Source organism: Magnolia sinica, chromosome 18, assembly GCF_029962835.1.
Source record: "Magnolia sinica isolate HGM2019 chromosome 18, MsV1, whole genome shotgun sequence".
In the NCBI taxonomy this organism is placed as follows: Eukaryota; Viridiplantae; Streptophyta; class Magnoliopsida; order Magnoliales; family Magnoliaceae; genus Magnolia; species Magnolia sinica.
In genome coordinates this window covers 231,889-245,669 of record NC_080590.1, presented here as the reverse complement: position 1 = coordinate 245,669, position 13,781 = coordinate 231,889, and the positions used below count along the sequence as shown (strand labels likewise).

At 41.0% G+C, this 13,781-nt stretch overlaps 2 protein-coding genes across 5 annotated transcripts in view; one reads left to right on the top strand and one right to left on the bottom strand.

Annotated features, from left to right (window-relative positions):
• Positions 1 to 12,514, bottom strand: part of LOC131233306 (serine/threonine-protein kinase CTR1) — a 43,550-nt gene extending 31,036 nt beyond the window's left edge. For 3 of the 4 annotated variants that reach the window (XR_009165163.1, XR_009165164.1, XM_058229964.1), the window contains exon 1: positions 11,614 to 12,505. Coding sequence is in view for 2 of the 4 variants with exons in the window: in XM_058229964.1 (XP_058085947.1) it covers positions 11,614 to 12,213 (600 nt within the window). In the remaining 2 variants the exon portion in view is untranslated. Of the gene's footprint in view, positions 1 to 11,613 lie in introns of all 4 variants that reach the window. The other variant, XM_058229965.1, reaches the window with a different exon arrangement.
• On the top strand, positions 5,889 to 7,217 carry LOC131233307 (uncharacterized). Its single transcript, XM_058229966.1, has 3 exons — positions 5,889 to 6,232; positions 6,360 to 6,503; positions 6,620 to 7,217. Coding segments are annotated over exons 1-3 (483 nt in total). The 5' UTR covers positions 5,889 to 5,895; the 3' UTR covers positions 6,622 to 7,217.
• Positions 12,515 to 13,781: the final 1,267 nt, after the last annotated feature.

The following is a 13,781-nucleotide window of genomic DNA, read 5'->3' as shown; positions in this document are numbered from 1 at the left end:
AACGTCCTAGACGTCCTAACCCATGGGATGTGGGGCCCGGGCTATGAGATAAAGGGATTGATTCGCCACTCTCTATTAGTTCGAGCTTTTAGAGCAAGTGGTTAATTGTCCTACACCAAAGTGGTATCAAAGTGGGAGGTCTCGTGTTCGAGGCTCCTCATCGGGGGTAATTAATGCAGGGGCATTTTCAAACCGGGCTCAAGTGGGGTAGCTTGTGGCAGCCCCCAAGAGATATTCCGTACTTAGAGGAGACTGTGTTCGAGTTGTCAGTATCACTACAAGTTTCACTGGCTAAAGATAAAGATATAATATCGTTATCGCCAATAACTAGAAATGCGGGAAAAGGGCGGAAACATGGAGAAAATTGTGGAATTTTCAGTGAAACTTTAAAACATGCCTAAATACACATATTTTATGGCTTGGGCCCAAAAATAAGACAAATCCACATCTCAAGTGGACATGAAACAGTGATGATTGAAGGAAAAAACAAATATTGGCTTCATCCAAAGCTTTTTTAACACCAAAGAAGTTTTTAATGTTGGCATTCAATCACGCTGATTCTTATGGTGAGCTTCACATGAGATTTAAATATACCTAATTTTTTGGCTCATACCTTAAAATGATATGAAAAAATGAATGAACGACATGGATAAACATAGACATCATGGTGGGTCCCTTGATCCATTGAGGTGGGTGGGACCCCAGACTGTGGGGCTCACAGTGATGCATGTGCCTTAAATCTACACCGTCCAACCATTTTCAAAGCTCAATTTAAGGCATAATCCAACAAATGAAGCATGCCCAAATCTTAGGTGGACCACACCACAGGAAACAGTCGTCATTGAATCCCCACAACTAAAAACTTCATGAAGTCCACCGGAATGTTTATTTGCCATCCAACCTGTTTATAAGGTCACAAAGACTTATATTAAGAGACCACACAAATATCAGCTTGATCCAAACCTTGTGGCCCATAGGAAGTTTTTAATGGTCAGTTACTACTGTTTACTATACTATGGTCCATTTAAAATTTGGATCTGCTTCATTTTTTTTTTGGATCATGCCCTAAAATGAGTTTCCAATAAAGATGGACAACATGGATGTAGTCACATACGTCAAGATGGCCCCAGAATCAAGGTCGCACGCACTATGTGGATATCGGGATCCACCAAAGCCGCTCGCTATTACCCGGGTAACACCGTGTTATCTTTATCATGTGGGGCCTAATTTTATCATTGTGATAAATCCACCCCATTCATCCGTTTCAAATAATCATTTTAGTGCATGGTCCCAAAAATGAAGTAGATCAAAATCTCCAGTGGACCACACCAAATGGAAACAATAGTGATTTAATCCCACCATTAAAAACTTTTTAGGAGCCATGAAAGTTTCCGATCAAGCTAATAATTGTGTTTTCATTTCATCTAGGTCTGTATGACCTAATCAAGAGGTTGGATGGCAGAAAAATATCACAGTGGGCCCCACAGAGCACCAAGCCAAGGAAGTCGCATGCCCACAACTTGATTGGAAAAATCCGAAACAGATTGTGCACCGAGTAACTAAGTACGATGAGCGTACTGAGTAAAGTGTGTAGGGCCCAACATGATTTATGTAGTTTATCCACTCCGTCCATCTATTTTACCCTATAATTTTAGGGATTCAAGTAAAAAATGAAGCATATCCAAACATCAAGTGGACCACACCATAGGAAACAGTGTGAACTGAACGTATACTGTTGAAAAATTCTTACAGGCCACAAGTTCTGAATCAAGCTGATTTTTTATGGTTTACCTTCATCCATAGCTGTATGATCTGATGAACAATTTTGATGACAAAAAAAAAAAAATCGTTCTGGGCCGCCCTAGGAAGGTTTCAACGGTGGAATCATTATTCTCACCGTTTCCTTTGGTGTGGTCCACTCGAGCTTTGGATATGCTTCAATTTTGGGATTAACCACTAAAATGATCTAGAAAATGGATGGACGGCATGGATAAACCGCAAACATTTACGGTGGGCCCAAGAGAGTTTACTCAGTATGATTAAGCGTACGAGTTACTCGGTACAAAAATAACGTGTTGATGTAGGGATGTCACCAAGTTATATGGACCCACCATGATGTATGTGTTATATCTGAACCGTTCATCCATTTGGAGAAATCATTTTATGGTATGACCCAAAGAATGAGGCAGATCCAAAGCTCAAGTAGACCCCACCATAGAAAACAATGGGGATTGAACGCCTACCATTAAAAACTTCACAAGGGCCACAAAAGTTTTCAATCAAGATGATATTTATGATTTTCCCTTCTTCCCTGTCTGTGTGAACTTGTGAATAGGTTAGGTCTCAAATAAACGTCGTGGTGGGCCCTAGAAAGGTTTCAACGGTGGGCATCACTGGCCCCACTATTTTATGTGGTTGGGTCCACTTGAGATTTGGATATACCTCATTTTTTAACTCATGGAATAAAATGATCTCACCAAATGGATGGATGGCATGGATATAACAAATATATCATGGTGGGGTCCACGGAACTTGGTGACGTAGCGAATCGCTACTAAACCTTTCTATACTATTCTGTGTCCCCTATATCGTCGACAACTCGAAGTCGAAAAACCAAAAAAAAAAAAAAAAAACCCTGAAATTTCGTTCGAAGGGAGATTCTCACCGAAGAAAGAGAGATTTTTTAAGGAGGGTTTCAAAACCCTAAATGATTCCCAAATCGTGAGGAAATTCCCAAAATCCCTGATTTTCGCCGAAATTTCGAGCTTCCAATCGAGAAAGGTTTCTTACCTCTGTGTGCAACATTCGAACATCGGCGTTGTCGATCGAGACATTCTTCCGACTTCTGAGTTTCGATCAACCAGGTATGAGATCACTCTCGCATATTTACAAAAATAGCGAAATCAAAGCTATCTTCCAATTTTATTTCTTGATTTTAACCTATTTATCGAGAAAAGGGATCATTGGCTACCGTTTTCTTGTAATAGGTTATGTGGTCGGTGGCTACAGTCGATATTCTCGACAATAACACAAAATTATCGACGATATCGCCGATAATCCGGAGAGAAACGAAAATTTGGAGTATCGGTGTCGCTAGACTAGCGACACCAATATTATCGGCAATAATCAGTGTTGTCATGTGCGATCGCATATGCGAATATGTGATCGCATATGCCAATATGTGATCGCATATGCGCATATTTGTGGGGCGATTGCATATGCGGCAGTGGCATATGCAATCCCTGCACATATGCGATCACATATGCCACATGTGCCAGCATATGTGATGTATGTTGTCGTATACTGCATATGCGATCGCATAATGGCCAACAGTCAGATTTCTGACCGTTTTTTAACCTTTTTTTAATCCGGATTTTTTCTCTATAAATATGCATTCTAAGCATTCTTACATGCAAAAAAAGCTCAAACTCTCTCTATTCTCTATTTCTCTTACTACATCCTCTCTTGCATATTTCTAATTCCAACTTCTAAGCACTCTACAATACAATCTACATTCTACATCCACTCCTCTCCATCCATATTCCATTTCCATATTTCTTTTCTTTTCTTTCAACTTTCAAGAATCAATAAAGGGTACAAGAATCAAGAATCAAGAATCCAAGATACGTGATACATCATACCATCCATATTCAAGATTCAAGAGTCAAGAGACTCCTCACTCCTCTCCAATCTCCATCCACTGAGTTTTCTAACTTCTAAGTTTCTAATTCTAACAACTTCTTTCTATCATTTTATTTATTTATTTTGTTTGTTAATTGATTTGTTACTTTGTTAGTTGTTAGTTGTTAGTTGTTACAACTTACAAGTTTGAAGTTACAACTAACAAGTGACAAGTTACAACTTACAAGTTACAAACAAGTTACAAGTACAAGTTACAATAAGAATTCAAGAATCAAGATCAATACTCAAGTGAAGGGGTAAAGGTGAAGAGAAGACAAGTAGACAACTTAGACAAGAATTTGTAAGTTGAAAGTTGGAAGTTGGGAACCTCTTTTAGATTTGTAATTTTAATTTTATTTGTGTGTAAATCTCTCTCTCTCTCTCTCTCTCTCTCTCTCTCTACAAGTGTAACTCAACTCTCTCTTTTTCTCATTTTCTTTTCCCTCTTCTTCTTCCTTTCTACAAGTGTAAGTGTGTAACTCAACTCTCTCTCTCTTCCTCTTCTTCTCCCTTTCTAGTTTCTACAAGTGTAAGTGTGTAAGTGTAACTCTCTCTCTCTCTCTCTCTCCCCCCAAGTCCCATCTCTTTAGGCTCTTTAGTCTTTACTCTTACTTACTCTCTTAGATTTACTTCTTTCTTACTTCTTAGTTCTTCTTCTTAATCTCTTACTTTACTTTAGTTTTCTTCTTATTTGTATTTTACTTTCTAGTTTCTAGTTAGTAGCTAGCTAGTTACTTTTTAGAGCTAATACACACACCACCATCCACCATCATAATGTCTTCTTCCCAATCTTCCTCTTTGAAGCCCAAGTCGAATGACCCGGGTTGGAAGTATGGGCACTACCGTAGTGCTACCAAAAAGACTCACATAGTATATGAGTTATGTGGGTATGTGAGTTCCGGTGGCATTGCAAGGCACATGCAACACCTTGCACATTTATCGGGGTTTAATGCAAAAGCATGCGACAAAATTACTCCAGAAATCCGAAGAGAGATCGTGGAGTATATGGAAAAACAATCAAGAAAGAAATGCGATAGTGCCCTACGTCAGGAGGAATATATGGAACAAGATGCATATGAAGATATAAATGTAGTTAATATAGATGAAGCTAGTCCCACTCCTCCTACTTCAACAGGCCGGTCTAGACCACAAGTACAACCATTGAAAAGAGCCCAAGGGCATGGGCCCATAGATATATGGTGTAGACCACACCCCGAGGATGTGGTCGACCAAAGGGGTGGAAGGAAAGGGTCAGCTCAAACAACTTTAGAGAACCGGTATAAACAAAAAGATAGGAAAACCACAATTCAATATATTGCTAAGTGGTTTTACCAAACCGGTATTACTTTCAACGCCATTTTATCGAAAAGCTTCAAAGTAATGATTGAGGCTATAGGTCAATTTGGACCTGGGCTTAAACCTCCTTCATATCATGAAATGAGAGAGACATGCCTAAAAACTGAAGTTGAATATACACAATCCTTCATAGCTGAATATAGGGAATCATGGAAAATATATGATTGTTCACTAATGGCCGGTGGATGGACTGATAGTTCCGGTCGGTCTCTCATTAAGTTTTTAGTAAATTGTCCAGCTGGGACAATGTTCTTAAAGTCAGTAGATGCGTCGGGTCATTCACACACAGGAGAATATTTATTTAACTTACTAGATAGTGCAGTTGAAGAAAAAGGTGAGGACTACGTTATACAAGTAATTACAGATAACGCAGTCTCGTATGTAATGGTCGGTCGTCTTCTTATAGAGAAAATGCGACATTTATTTTGGACCCCCCTGTGCGGCCCATTGTATTGATCTTATGTTAGAAGATATAGGTAGATTATTTATAAATGTAATTGTAAGGGCTAGAAGAATCACGGTCTTTATGTACAAGCACGCCTTCTTCTCAATCGAATGAGAAAATTCATTGGGGGTAACTTGCTACGTCCAGCAGTCACCCGTTTCACTACAGCCTTTTTAACACTACAAAGGCTACATGCAAAGAAATCAGAACTTAGAAGTTTTGTAGTGTCGGCCGATTTTACAAGTGGGCCTTGGTCAAAGAAGGCTGAAGGGAAACGGGTTCAACAAACAATTTTTTCTCAAAGTTTTTGGACTCAAGTGGTAGAGGCACTAAAATCATCCGAACCCTTAGTCACTATGTTGCGATTGGTGGACGGGGATGAGAAGCCCGCAATGGGCTACATATATGATGCGATGGAGAAGGCGAAAAATAAGAGCATGAACCATTTTAACTATAGAGACCGTAATTACAGGCCAATTTTTGATATTGTGGATAGAAGATGGGGCAGCCAAATGTCATCCCCATTGTATTCGACTGCTTACATCCTTAACTCAACCCGTTTATTCACTTCTGCTGATCCAACAGAAGCACTAACTATGCATATGGTTGGATTTATTGATGTCTTGGAAAGAATGATTCCAGATAGAGGAGAACTGGACAAGATCTCAACTTTGCTGGACTTCTACACAAAAAGTGAAGGGATATTCTCAAGGGATATCGTAATAAGACATCGGACAATGAAATTACCCAGTAAATACTTCTATGAATGAATGTTAGTGTACTGTCAACTGTGTACTGAACTCTTACAAAAAGTTTTTCTACAAAGTGTCGCTAAGAGACTAAGACATTTAACTTATACTTAAACTGTTTTTCTCAGCTAACTGGTGGGCTACCTATGAAGTGGACCCGAAAAGGAAGGATCCAGCTCTAAAGAAGCTGGCTATGAAGATTCTTGGACTCACGTGTTCTGCCAGTGGTTGCGAGCGCAATTGGAGCACGTTCGAGGCAATAAGTTTAGAATGTTTAGTAATTGTTTTGTTTTTTTTGTAAACTTTAATTTTTTAGTGGCCTAAGCTAAATTAATTACCTAAATAACTAATGCCAAATGCGCTTTCTTTCTTGCAGATTCATACCAAGAAAAGGAATCGCCTTGAGCAAAAAAAGCTCAACGACTTGGTTTTCGTTCAATACAATCAAAAATTGGGAGAAAGATTCCAAAGTAGGAAAGAAAAGCCCAGTTTCTTTGACCCTATCTGCTTAGACGAGTTAGATGCAGATAACGAGTGGCTCGTAGAGACGGAGGACTCGGTATTTGCTGGAGAGGAGCTGACATGGGCACAAGTTGAAGATGCCGCATATGGATCGACACCTGGTGAAGGTAGTAGTACCACTCGAAGGCGAAAGACGGGGGGGAGCCGGGGGGCGAGTAGTAGCCGTCAACCCGTTAATGAGATTGAGGAGATTGACGAAGGAGAAGGCGATAATGATGATTAAGCTGAAGATCATCCACCATTGGATGCTGATGAAGTATTAGTACGTACAGATGATGAAGAAAAGGAAGAAGAAGAAGTGTATGTGGAAGAAGGAGATGACTCGAATGATAATGATGATGGTGGTGGTGGTGGTGGTGGACCTGGTGGTGATGTGCCACAATGGATGCTAGATCAATGTATATGATTAATGATTATTGATTAGATAAATAAAATAATAAATACATAACTTCTTAATTTTGTTTAATACTTGTCTCATAAGTCTAAGTGTGTTAATGTTGATGTTGTTGATTGTTGATACTTGATAACTTGATATTGATAACTTGATATATTATGTATTGTATCATGTACATATAGTGTTGAATGTTGAATATGGATATTTCATATTTCATATTTCATATTTGTTATTGTTAAATGTAAAATGTTAATTGTTAAGATTTAAGAAGTTAACTATATTGTAATTTGTAAATGTATCATTATCATATGTATGTAATTGGTTGGTTTTATTTTTTTTACTTAAATTAAATTTCATGTCCCAATGACATATAATAATTTATTTTGATTTTTCTAATTTTTTTCTGATTTTTCTGAATTTTTTTTAATTTTTTTTTTAAATGCAAGAAAAAAAAAATGCAACTGCATATGCGATTGTGCGATCGCATATGCGCACATGCATATGCAATCGCACAGGATCGCATATGCTATTTGACAACATTGGCGATAATATCGACATTTTGTTGACAAAGGGAACACTAAGAGGAGATAACTTGTCACCACAGGCTGTCTTCTTCCGTACCAAATCTCCAAAGCCATTTACTGAGAAGGGTCGAATTCATGATTTTAAGTGGTTGCAACCCTACCCCGCCTCGGTGGAGAGGCTTACAAACCTCCTCCAATTTCAACAAATGAAACTCAAATCCTTCTTCCGAATCTCCCCATAGGAAATCTCTTCTAAGTTTTTCCAGCCTTGCTAACACCGCTTGAGGGCACTTTAATAGAGACAAAGTAAAGGGGCATGTTCAAAAATGCCGATTTGATCAAAGTAATCCGGCCTCCAAGAGATATAGAGTGGCTTCCCCATTCAAAGAGTATTCTCTATTCATTACACCACCTTGTCCCATAGATGGATAGTTGGCCTCCCAATATAGAGTGGAAGGCCTGAGTATGAAGAAGGAAGCGATCCAACCTTGCAACCAAAAGAGCACGCTAGACTAGAAAGCTTCTCCTCCGACACATCAACTCCCAAATATTCGCATTTCAACACATTGATTTTCAGCCTAGAAACTGCTTTAAAGCAAATGATGTCTCTCCTCGAATCTTCCACCTTGACTAGATCTGCGTCACAGAAAATAGGCATATCATCCACAAACTGTAGATGAGAAGCCAAAATCGAAGCCTTTCCAACCAGGAAACCAAAGAAAAGACCCACTTCTTGAGCTCGGGCCAACATACGACTGAAAGCTTCTGCGATAACCAAAAAGATATAGGGGACAAAGGCTCCCCTTGTCTAAGGCCTTGCAAAGCCTTAAAGAAGCCTTTAGAGGATCCATTCACTAAAACTGAGAAAGACGCCAATTCTCCGCAAGAGTGAATCCACTCCCTACATTTAAAGCCGCAGCCCATCCGACCTAGAATATAATCCAAGAAATCCCACTCCACGTGATCGTAAGCCTTTTCCATATCCAGATTGCAAATCACCCCTACCTTTTTCTATCTATACCTAGCATCTAGGCACTCATGCGCAATCAAAGCCATATCCAAAATATGCATGTCTTCTATGAAAGCCCCTTGATTCGAAGATATGACCTTCTCCACAACCTTCTTGAATTTAGAAGCTAAAACTTTGGCAAGAATCTTGTAGGGGTTGCCTATAAGACTGATAGGGTGAAAGTCCTTGAGTTCATCTGCGCTTTCAAGCTTAGGGATTACTAATTAGCGTTATAAAAGAAGCGCCCAGCTCTGACGAAATAAAGCCATCTGCATGAAAATCATCTAGAAAATCCATCAGATCCCTCTTCACCATATCCCAAAAGATCTGGAAGAAGGCCATGGGGTACCCATCCGAACCAAGGGCCTTGTCTCTCCCTAAACAGTCCACGACCACCTTTACTTCTTCAAAAAAGAGGGATTCCAAAGCATCTGCGTGTTCAATCGAAAGCTCCGCAAAATGGAGGAGATTCATCCAACCTTGGTCCGGACCAACAATCCGAGGAAAGAAGTATATGATAAAACCCAACAATATCATCACAAATATCGTCCTTCTTATCCAAAAATATGCCCTTAATTACTAGAGAAGAGATCCTGTTACATCTATCCCTTGCGGATGCAACGTTATGGAAGAATCTCATGTTATTATCACCTTCTTTGAGCCATACTGCTCGCTACTATTGTCTCCACTTGATTTCTTCCTCCTTCAAGAATTTGGAATACTCCATCTCCAACTTTGCTCGCATGCCAATCTCCTCGAGGGTAGCCTCACCCCCTTCCTCCTTGATGTGAAAGGAGCTCCACCAACATGAAACCGGGTCCTTGAAGCCCTCAGCCTCCAACCACATCAATTCAAACTGAAAAGGTCTCAGGCCCCAGCTCTCATTAGAGGCCTGCAGAACAATAAGACTATGGTATGAGGAAATCCTGGGAAGGGCTTGAATATTTGCCAAACGAAACTTTGAAATCCAATCAGCCAACACCAAAAACCTGTCCAAACGCGACATCATTGGAGGATTCCAACCATTCGACCAAGTGAACAAGGCCCCCGACATCAGTAAATCAACCAGCTTAGCCTGCTGGATCCAAGAGGAGAAGTCTCGCATACTTTTGGAGATCCTAGCAATGTGGTTCTCTCATGGTTGAAACAAATAACATTGAAGTCTCCCCCTAAGCACCAAGGACCAAACCACCTGGCTGAAATCGATTGCAGTTCCTCCCAAAAGGTTGATCTTCTATTCGGTCTACACGGACCATACATGCTTGAGAAGAGTGATTTGAATCCCGTAGAGATTTCAACCAACACCACTGAAATCGAGAACTCCCCACTCCAAAAGTCCTCCTTTCTCCATAATTCTGAATTCCAAGCCACAACAATCCCCCCCGAAGAGCCAACCGCATCCAAGCAAACGAAATCTTTAGGATTCTGCCCCCAAATTGACTCCAGATCGAAGCAACTAAAAGACAAGGATTTGGTTTCTTGGAGAGAATTAATTTGAACCTTCAAATTCTTGCACATAGCTCTTATCTGAAATCTTTTGGCCCGATCCCCCGAGCCCCTAACATTCCAACTGAGAATCTTCATCAAGAAATTGGCTTTGCCCTCCTTCCCTTGTTCAGCCCTTTCGGCTTGTTGCCCGCATCGTAGTTCACCGAGCTTTCCAGTCTCAAAAGGTCCCATTGCCCTCTACTTGTACGTCTCGGGACCTGGTTGTGGAAATTGTTCCCTCTATGCTCTATGTGAAGGAAAAGAGCCACTGCGTCATCATCTCTTGCTTGAAACGACATACCCAGCTTTTTCCCTACCTTGTTAATAATATCATAGGTCCAATCGAAGTCCTCTAGAGACAACAGAATCGCATTAGGATCTTCTGGAATAACCCTAGCATCATGGACCTCCTCTGCTTGCAGCCATGGGCCGTGGCAAACCTTCAGATCTTCCAACCGTAGCATGAATAGGAGTTACGCCCAACGTCTCTTCCATCTTGTCCCTCTCTACCTCTTCCCCACCTACCGCGAGAGACAATGCGAGCGAGCTTGATTCCCTTTTTGAAAGATGATCCACCTTGCTATCATAGGGTGGATGAAAAAGAAGAAAAGAAACGGATAACTGTTTTGTTTTGTTTTTTTTTTTTTTTGGCAGGTTGATTTTTCAGGTTTTTCTCCTTCTAGAAGAGAAGATCCAAAAAATCTACCAATCCAGCTATGACTCTCTCTCCACACAAACATCCACCATCAGCTTTTGGAAGATCTACTGAAAGACCGGATAAATTGGTTTGCAATTGAAAAGGAAACATGCTTGGATTGGGTACAGCATGGACTTGTGTACCCAACATGTGTTGGACAACAATCCCATTTCCCCCTTTGAAATGGTGTGTTCAGGTATGTAACAGGTTTTGATGGCCATTTCATCTCGCTGATTGAAGAATGATGCAATGGAATACAGGTAATATAAAAATGAATTATTTCCCACACGCTAATTGTTCAGATGCTCTCCAATTCTGGTTTCTACAAGATTAAGGGTGCATTTGGATGCTCAACTGAACTTAGCTGAAATGGTCTGATTCAATGTGGAAGAAATAAGCATTGTGAGGTGGCTCTATTTTGCATCATGACAACCAAACCCCTAATTGCAATTCGATGAGTTTCATCCTAGATGGAGCCAAAAAACACCATGATTGTAATTTAGGAAGTGATTTCCTCATTGTGACTGGAGCGGGCTAATTCTGTTCCAACTCTGCCCCAAAAGAATATTTCAGGAGGCAACCCAAATGCTGTAATTTTACATGGACTCCAATTAACCCCAAAACATCCAAACACCAGTAGAGACAAACTCAGCAGCAATGATATGATGTATTTTAGTTTCACTGTATCTAAAATTTTCATACTAAAGAAAAGAAATCAGAACTTCTGCCAATGAAATAGATATCATACCCAAAAACGATGAGAAACAGACTCTGAGGAGGCGATTGGAGATCCAATCGATGAGTCCTCTGAGCCTGGGCAAAGGAAATTCGGGTCGTCAGCACAGGTCGCCTCTGATGAGAGGCGGAGTGCAAGAGCAAGCTGCAGCTGGTAGCTTTCCTCGGTCTGCTGTGCCCGGCTCTTGGACGATGATGACCCCGCTGCTGCCGCAGCGTCGACAGCCTTCAGCCGTGCATCCGCACCCGTCTTGAACCCATCCTCAGGAGGCAGCAGCTGCGGGAAGAGGTCGGGATCGTTGGCGGTGGACAGAGTTGAGACATAGTATTCCCCGGAGAGTGAGCTCTCCCCAAAGCTGCTGCCGCTGGACTGGCGCTGCAGGCCGATCGACGGTGGGAAGAACGATCCGACCCGGCGGTGGTCCCCGCCATCGATTGGGGGCCAATCGAATGGCCTGTCGGGCTTCTGCTTATTCTTTTCTCCAGACAGAGATTCGTAGAAGGGCGCAGCAGCTGCTGCTGGTGGTGCGGGGAATTTGGATTGCTGTTGCTGAAGATCGTCGGGGAATTGGGAGAGGAGAGAATAGTTAGATCGACGGCCAGGCATTTCCATCGGGAGAAGAGAGAGAGAGAGAGAGAGAGAGAGAGAGAGTTATAAAACCCTAGAAAGCAAGAGGAGAAAGAGCTCAGAGACTGCCATATTGCTTTTGTTTGGGTGTATATGCGGATGCGGCGATTTCGCGGTGGTATCGGAGCGAGAAGAAGAAGAAGAGAGGGTGTAGTAAATTCGGGGCAATTTCTGGCGCCTGCGTACCAGCCATCGCGCCGTACCAGCAGAAGACCTTTACCAAAAAAGGGGAGAGAAGAAAGTGCTACGGTGATAGTTCACCACCATTTTTCTAATTCCTTGCTTTTAAACTATGCTGTTTTAACATGTACCGCTGGGGTCCATCGTGAATTTCTGGTATTCTAAATGCAACCAGCAAGTTTAAGACTTCTCGCTAACTTTAACGTTTTTTTCTTTTTCTTTTTCTTTTTTTTCTGTTCCTTTTTCCCCGACGGGCTTGATTCGCTTTAGAGAGAATACTCGTGATCTGGTTTTTTTTTTTTTTTTTTTTTTTGGTTTTTCACTCGCACAACCCTGAACTCTCTACTTTTTGTTGTAATTGCCAAATCCCGTTGTAGGTGTGCAACTGATTCAAACGGTCGGATTGGTTAATGCTATGCTTATGGACCCACGTCTGCATAACCATATCCAGGCAGGCAGGCAGGCAGTCTGGATATCCAAACTGTCTCGATTTGGTTTTTTCGCTAGCGGTGCATATGTGAACACTGAGGCATGGATATCTACCTAAACCATCGCACCATCGTCATCGAGGATTGTGCTTTGCAAATCCCACCATCATTTCAGAGATGATAAAATAAAATGAGGTAAATCCAAAATCTCATGTGGACTACACCAAGAAGTTGTGGTAATTGAACGCCACCGTCAAAAACTTCATGGGGCTACAAAAGTTTTGGATGAAGATGAAATTTGTGTTTCATCGATGGCAAATAAGCATTACAAAAGGCCATAAGAAGTTTTTAATGGTGGGCATTTAATCACTGTTTGTCTTCTTGTGGTGTAATTTGTATCTGCTTCATTTTCGGACTCATGCCTGAAAATCGTCTAAAAGATAGATGGGCTACATGGATAAAACACATATATCATCACAGGGCAAACAAAATACCATTTAATAGCTACCTCTCTAATGATAGCATCAGTAGGCAATTTACGTCACAAGTCTTGTCCTAAGTTGGCCCATTTTATTCTCGTCTCAAACAGAACATGCACGCCAGGTGCCCACTCAAGACACTACTACTTTACATCCATCATTGTTTATGTTATGAGGTCATACTCATCCACCACGCATAGTGAGAGAGCAGGTCACACTTTAACGAGGTTGTTGTTATAAAAGCATGCTTGTGTTATCTTTAGGTAGCCCATGACGTCCTTTGAGACTTTTAAGCAAGTAAATCATTGCTATATATGCTAGCATGCTATGGCTAGTTTTAGCTGTAATTAGGAAGGGAAGAAAAGAAAAAAAAAGTGAGATCCGATTATTTTTTATGATTACATAAACTAGCTGGCACTATTTATCTGTCTTCCATTTATCAGTGAGAGTGGTCAGGTGTCTAGTT